We start from the raw sequence: 8,051 nt of genomic DNA on the forward strand, positions 1-8,051 counted from the left end.
TTTAGTGCTATATTGAAACTGGAAGGCGCTCTTTAATCTGCAGAGCTCATGGTTGCTTACTTTGATCTTTGCTAAAAATATCATAGTTGGACTTGATGACTTACTGTGAAGCTGAATGGCACAATTTGAGTCCAGTAGCATCTTAAAGACCAAGAAGTTTCTCAGGTTATAAGCTTTCAAGAGTCAACACTCCCTTTGTCAGATACCAGGTATATGACGAAGGGATCTTTGACTCTTGAAAACGTATAGTCTGAGCATCTTGTTGGTTGTTAAGGTGCTACTGGACTCAAATCATGCTGTTCTACTGCAGACGAACTACCCACTTGACACTATCTTCATGTGAAGTTAAATGTTTTCTCTGTAGGTAAAAGTTGCACTAATTTTTTCTTCATATACATCTTAAGCTTACTCTTGACCCTTTTCAGCAGAAATATATAAGACTATTAGTGCCTGGTAATTCCATATCACTGGACAAATTGTGCTACGTTCTCATGCATTCTTACATAACCATGATTGTTTTAAATTTAGGTATCGGCAAGTACAGAAGACTCTTCAATGAGTGGCTATTTATATAGATCAAAGGGCAGCAAGAAGCCCTGGAAACACCTGTGGTTTGTGATAAAAAATAAGGTGCTATACACATATGCTGCTAGTGAGGTAAGAAATCAAAACTTAAAAAGCCAAGTCATGTAGAACATTACAGGGTGTGGTGGAATGTTAGAGTTGGACCCAAAAGTCCAGTTAAGTAACTTTAACCCAAATATTCCAACTGTGTGGACTTACCAGGGACAGTCCTTGTTTGCAGGCCAGCATCAATGAGGGAGAAGCGGCAAGGGGGCACGGCAACAGAACACACCAGAAACTGTGATGGAGTTGACAGGGGCCACAACTTTATTGATTTACAGCTTGTAGAGCATTGATGCTGCATCAGACACAGATCCCAGCACTGGCTGACTCACCTGCCAGCCAACGATCCTCTTTGTCCCCTCAGACCCCTGCTGGAGGGGAACCCATGGATGACAGTTAGTGGGATACCACGTGGACGGACGCCTCTGTGTGGATCCTCTGCCACTTGGGAATGAGGCTGCCTTGACAGCCCCCAAGCTGGGTATGCACCTGCCATGTCTCATTCACAGATCCCTTAAAGGGATCCCCATAATAGGGAAACTGAACTCACAGGCCCAGTTTCCCCCAAAGATATCCACGCCCAATGCCCAAACCACCACAAGAGCCACAGGTCCGACTCCTGACCATCTTCCTGGCCAGGTCAACCCTGTCTGTGTCAGCAGACCTGTGCCATGAGCAACATTCCAGCAAGTCCAGCCACAGAATGTGTGCCCAAGGAAAGCAGCCATGGAGAAGTTCCAAACTGGCCATGACAGAGTGCCTCAAGCCCAAGGCGTGCTGTCCACCCAAGTCATTCTGCCCCAGAGGGACCCCACCGACCAGCATGGTGAAGAACCAACAGCAGTAGCAAGTCTCATAAGATTCTCCTGACGCCAATCCAGCCGATGTCTATGACGCCGTCCAGGCCAAGCTGCAAGCCCCATCCAGACAAAAACACATAGAAACCAACCCAGTACACAATGCTGTGTACGCAGATGCAGACCAACTTGCACTGACCTGCAGAGACCTCCAAGAGAGAACACGCTAGTTAGTGGCTCCATTACCCAGATGAATGTAGACCCTGTAAGCTCCTGGCCTCCATCTCCCTATGGCCTGGATGTGGGATAATGCAAGGCTGAGGTCATCTACCAGTGTAGCAGCCCTGATCCTAAAGGAGTGAGTTCAAAACTCCGAGGCTAGCAAGCCAGCTGCTGCGAGACAGGACCCAAGGATGGAAGCGAACTGAAACTGAGTCAGAGAGGAGTGGTTCTCATGTATTAGGAAGGGACCAGCATGCTGTGGCAAGGTAGGCCCTAGTGGCCTGGAATGAGCACAGTGATGTATCCAAAGTAGCGATCAGGGAAATGCACACCCCCATACCCCTCTGATTGGTCTTGGATCTCTGTAGGAGGATGTGAACCACAGCTGCCGACAGTCCCATGTCCCGGTCTGCAATAGCATGCCTGGAAGTATCCCAGCAAGAGTTAAAGACCAGCTCCCCCACTCAAAATGCCCAGTAAAAGACCAGCAAGAAGGCTGTCTGAAATAGCTGTGCCTTGAAAGATGAACAGCATATATCTGGGAGCTGCCACAGAATTGCCACAGTTATGGGATGGTGGGTGTCCAAGGCAGCTGGAGCTGACTGCCTTCAGCCCACCAGAGCTCTTCAAGCCATAAAGGAGTCACGTGGGTCTGGGTAGCCATGGGCCTTGCTGAAAAAGAATATGACTGCCAGATGGGTCCCCATGGTCTTGGGGACTAGGCCACGTGCTTTCAAACATGCCAAGTAGCGAAGGATCATGGCCCCAGTGAGGTGAACTGCCAGCATTGGTGTCAAATGCCAAGAACTTGAAAGTGGCAGTGGAGTAGGACTGGACAGTGGAAGGGATGACAGAGTTGAGTACTCCGTGCATTATGGTATGTTCCAAAGATCCCACAGATCGTCTGGAAATTGATCCAGAGTACAATGAGCAACTACGGCCAGGCTGAAGAACCTCTCCATCTGGAATCGAGACACTGATGTTATCCACACCTGCTACATAATGGGCTGAAAACAAGATGTTAGCAGAGAGCTAGAGCAGTACAAATCTGCACATAAAGTGCATGATGTGCTCAAAGCAAGAAAAGTGCATACCACAACCTGATTGTTGCACTAAAACCTGACCTGCTTATCCCTGAGCCACTCCTGCCACCAAGATGAGAGAGAGAGCACCAGGAATGTGAGGTCCCTAAGGATGTTAGACCTAACCCAAGCATTGGGCCACCCATGTTGCCCGCTGTGTCAGAATGTAGCTGCAGGTCAGGCCCTAAGTCCCACAGGTACTGCCACAGCAAAACCCCATTAAAGCCGGTAAGAAATATGAACAAACCCCCAGGTCTTCCTTAACACCTTTGGTGAGATGAATGTGGTGGTGGGGAGCAAAGGCCCTACCCGTGGCCCTAGCCAGGCGATTGCAGAAGGGCCTTCCCACAGATACCACTCTGCATGCAAAATTTACATGACCTATGGTAGACTGGAGCTCCTTAAGGGTGCACTTTTGCCAGGAAAATGCCTGTAGCTTGTCCTGGGGGAGGCGGGACTGTCCCCATACTGAACCCAGCTCAATCCTGAGGTACATCAGCCTGGTAGCTGACCCCTCAGCTTTTTCCCAAGTGAAGGGGGACCCCCCAGGTCCTGGGCCAGGGCCTGGAAGATTCCCAAATGATTGGAGCAAGGTGAGCTACCCTGTAGACCCATGATCAGAAAATAGGGACCACTGGACCCTCCCTCCTTCTGGGAGCTGCCAGTGGGAGGGCAGCCAGCTTGAAAGGGCTGCGGAGCACCCAAGCTGTGGGGCCAATAGGGCCTGAGATGGGGGCCAAAACAGCCATCACAAATGTGATCAAATCGACAGCAGGGGTGCTGTCATTTCCCTGATTCCTAACACAAGCTTTTCACCTGTTCACACCTTCCAAGCCATTTTCCAGTTCTGAGGGCATTGAATCTGCCTCTAATGTTGAGGCCCCCCAGTCAGAGCCACAGGTTGTGGCTGATGAGGTCCCAACTGACCCGAGGGTTATGAGAAGTTCTCCTTCAAAAGGCCTCATCATACTCCATCCCCAGCAAGGGCCTGGCCCCTCAAATCATTACTCATGTGATTGGTTAGGTGCCAGCCCCTCTTAGGGTAGGCCGGCTAAACCACTCCCATAAATAACCTTCCGTCCAGTTACTAAAGGTACACTCAGCCACCTCTTTTTTTGCACCCCTTTCTAGCCCTCTTGGATGGTGGGGGGCACACATCCTGTTCTCCACTTCAGGCTTGATCAATGTGAAAATGTCCACAATAATACCTGTTTGGTATTCACTCCCAGACCTTGTGAGCCAGGTGAATGCCAGGAGGGTCTTCATCATCCGTGAAGGATGGGATGTTGTCTAAGCTACCACTGGTGTGGCTGGCAGCCCAGACTTCCCAGGGGGCATTCCCTTCCACTCCGCCCCAGACTTCCTCCACAGTGCCCAGGCCAGTAGGCTCTGGAACACAGGCAACTACTCCCCAATATTCCTCCTCCTCATCCCCAGACCTGCCCTCCGAAGAGGGCTCACTTGAAGTTCCCTCGCAGTCTGAGGTATCATCCTTTCATGACCCTCTTCTGGCGGGCCACACTTCCCACTCCAGGCAGGTCGAACTGTTGGAACTGCTGGAGGGAGAGGAAGCTTGCTGATGCCCACGGGCTGGTTCCCCAGCCCTGGCAGCCTTACCATCTCCATGGTGGAGGCTGTCAACAGGCTCCAGAAAAGTGGCCAGTGAACCAGGCCTAGAGGCCCCCAGTGCTCAACTTGCTCAGAGAGGAGATCAAATGCACCTGCCCGCAGGCTGACCAGCCCACCCATGAGGTGCCCCAGGAGAGGTATAACAGGACCCGGGCCTGCCACCATCAATTCCACTGGTGCCACCACTGCGAAGTCACCGCAGGGTGTTGCCCAGTACTAGTGGTCTCCTTGCACCACTGCACAGTTTGCCATCACCGCTGCTGCCTCGCTTGGCTCTCCCAGCCATGCCTGATTTCCAAGTTGGCCACAAACCAAGTGCTGAGGAATGGGGCCAACAAACACTAATAAGGACTGGTGGCAGACCTAAAAGGGGACTTGGACTCTCAGGTCCATCACCCTTTCCCGGCCCTCCACAGCCCAGGCCAGCCTGCCCTGATTGGCTGGCCTGGTATTTGAACTGCAGCAGCATGAGACAACCCACTGAGGCTGGAAGGAGCCTCACCACCCCTGAAAACATGGTGGCTGCTATGCGCCTTGGCCTCCTCTCCCCATGGCCTACAACCAGCTCCCCAGGTATGTCCCTTGGGCGGTGTTTTCTGATACCTGTATTCAGTCTATCTTTATCTGTCTTTCAGGGAAACCTTGTTAATGCTTGTTAATATTAATTGCCAGGGTTGGTCTCTTTAAGAGCTACCTTACTGTGAGATATTAGACTGTGCCTAACAAGTTGTTGATTAAGAGTCATCTGAAAACCAAGAATTGTAGTGTTCTCTATGGTAGGAATTGCACAACAGAGATGAGTGTAAAACCAAAAACAAAATAACTGACTAAAAACAATGATTTGGAGAATTTTAAAAGATGCCATCTGCATATTGTATGCCATTGAGACTTCTGATTATTTTTTAAATGTCTGAGAAACGAGATAAAATTTATAAGAAAGCCATGTCTCATTCAAGATTTCTTTGTAAACTTAGGATGTAGCTGCTTTGGAAAGTCAGCCTTTACTGGGATTTACAGTTGCTGAAGTCAGAGATGAAAACGTAGAATCTAAAGAATTCCATTTGTTGCACAAAAATACCTTATTTTACATGTTCAAAGCAGATGACACCCATGCAACACAAAAGTAAGTGGCCATTGTATTGATCTAATCTATTGATCTAATCTAATATACTAATAAGAAACTCAAGTATACTCTACAGGCTCTGCTGTAAGATATGTACTATAGTAGTATAATTTGGGTATTCAGAGTATAAACCCACTCGCAGCATAAGAGTCCCTCTCCTTGTCCTATGTACCTGAGCAGCATCCTTCCTGAGTTCTTTGTCAACTATAAAATATCAGGGGAAAGATATTTTCACTGTTTACTCTCTGTGTATTCACAGAAAGCCTGAGCAATACTTTGCCACCACTGCATCAAAAGCTTAGGAAGAAACAGAGAATCTGACCCTTTTCTGTAGAGAACTGGAATTCTCTGTAGCTCACAGAGAAAACAAGACAGGATGAATACAGCGTACTTTTTCTAAGGTGCAAATCTGGTGATAACAGGATATACTAGCTATATTTAACGGGGTTATGCTTTTGTTGTCAGTATCACTATTTGGGGTTTTTTTTCTTTGCAGAGATGTTCAGTCAACTTGCAATATACAAGATGTATTTAATTATCCCTGGCACTAATTTACAGACTATAACAAAATAAGTTTCCAAAAAATCTAAAATGTCTTAAGCTCCCTCTTACTAAACTAGTGCTCAAATCCTAACAAGTAAAGCATCTATTCTCCATCAGTGAAATTGGCTGCATTATAGTACAAAGACAACTTGTACTTTTCTGAAAATCAGTGAAAATCTGAAGGGTGTTTTTGCTATGACCAACTGATTTGAATAATGCAACATTTTAGTGAAATTGTATCAGTCATGCATGTCTAGAACACACCATTCAGTTGGCTCACAGTTAATGTTTTCTTTTCCAATAGGTGGATAGAAGCTTTTCAAGAAGCAACAGTATTGTAGCATGGCTGATGGTGCCCATTGTTGAAAGGAAAAATGTCAAATGACAAAGTGAATACTACAATTCTTTTTTTTAATCAGAGTGATAGAATTCTGCAAACATCAATCTAAACAAAGTTGGCTTGTTTATGAAATTTAGCAGACATTGCCTCTTCTTTGTTTAGTCGGAATACTTTGCAAGAAATGTGTGTACTTGTCTTTTTTGTGATACAAAAAGTGTTATTTATTAAACTCTGCCACTGTTTTACTTAATGGTCAGAATCATTTCTGAAATTCATTGTTAATTTCCAAAGTGTCTTTGACCTTAAGACGAGAGTCTTGTTTTGTCAGAAAGCTGTAATGAACTATTTGTCCTCCGATTGCTGCAGCATTATTGTCAGCCCAGTTTCAGAGTTTCTGCTGCTAATGTTGCTCTTGTAAAGTTAAAGGAGCAAGATATCTTTCACTGGTTTCATAGGCCTTGTTTGTGATAATCTGGCAGCCATTTGACTGAAATGCTGCACGATCTCTGTCAATGCAAAACACGTAAGCCAGGCGCATCTTGTTTACTCCAATATGTAGACATTTAATTATTTCTCAAGTAGATTCTCAATGGCACTATGATTGTGATTATACTAGTAGAGCCTTGTTGAAGGAAAATGGAATATACCAATAATAAGTTGCTTGTGCTTCTTTTTCAATTTGGTATCCTGTTTTACAAGAAGCCCAGACTTAAAATTGTAAGAATCCATAAGGAAGAAATAGAAGTTTCTTAGCATGACTCCGTTATTTATGGGAAATGGAAAGAATAATTGTTCCAGTTTCCCTGTAACATTGCACAAAAGAGATCAAACATGTACGCTTCTAAAGCATGAATAACATCATGCAAGAAGGCAAGAAATTCAGTGTGTGTTTTCTTTAATATGCATTCCTGTTGAAGTCAACAGGAAATGTATATACACAATGTAAAATGTGGTGAGCAAATAATCTTTAAATTTTCCTGTTATATAACAGGAGCTGAAACTGGAATTGCCATGTCAAGAAAGCAGTGTTTTAAGGAAATGACAACAATGAGGCATATCATGCCTTCTAGCTTCCCATTCAGTTGGATGGGCTATACACTGCAATAAGTTACTTGAGCAGTATTTCTGTCTTTGGCATATGGTCCCTTAACCTCTGAGAAAAGTCACACAATTGGTTGTTTCATGCATTTATTGGAAGTTTGATGCTTTTGTATGAAAATTTTTATACAGTAAACAAACTCTTTCTACAACAATATAGGAGTAAATCAGGAAAACATTCATTTAGAACAGTGGGAAAGTGTGTGGCTATTCAACTAATAATTATTGTACCTAAGCCTGAAATATCACAATGCCCATTGACAGTAGGATTACCCTGTTTTTCAACCCTGTCTACTAGTTCAAATCCTTTGTTAATGATTTAAAGGCTATACAAGTCCTTCGTGTGTCTTGATGTATGTAACAGGGCAATAATCAATCACTGGAAGTATTTACTAACCTTTAATAGCTTTTAGCATTTTTGTTTTCCACCTAGATAAAAAAAGTTCTGTCACTGATGTTTTAATAGGATTAGTGACGTGCTTGAGTATCTTGTCAAAACCAGAGTGTAACTGAATTTTTCCTAAATTTCAGCCAATTAAATATGGGTTTATGGTTCAGCTTTGATTGCAGTTAGACAAATGGAAGTACTT

General features: G+C 45.1%; 1 protein-coding gene across 2 annotated transcripts in view; it reads left to right on the forward strand.

Annotated features, from left to right (window-relative positions):
• FGD6 (FYVE, RhoGEF and PH domain containing 6) overlaps window positions 1-6,613 on the forward strand; it is a 71,845-nt gene extending 65,232 nt beyond the window's left edge. For both annotated transcript variants that reach the window (XM_054988221.1, XM_054988222.1), the window contains exons 19-21: window positions 529-657; window positions 5,332-5,480; window positions 6,328-6,613. In XM_054988221.1, the coding sequence (XP_054844196.1) occupies window positions 529-657; window positions 5,332-5,480; window positions 6,328-6,364 (315 nt within the window). In that variant the 3' untranslated portion in view covers window positions 6,365-6,613. The remainder of the gene's footprint in view (window positions 1-528; window positions 658-5,331; window positions 5,481-6,327) is intronic.
• Window positions 6,614-8,051: the final 1,438 nt, after the last annotated feature.

The sequence above is a fragment of the Eublepharis macularius genome, chromosome 9, assembly GCF_028583425.1.
Source record: "Eublepharis macularius isolate TG4126 chromosome 9, MPM_Emac_v1.0, whole genome shotgun sequence".
NCBI classification, from domain to species: domain Eukaryota; kingdom Metazoa; phylum Chordata; class Lepidosauria; order Squamata; family Eublepharidae; genus Eublepharis; species Eublepharis macularius.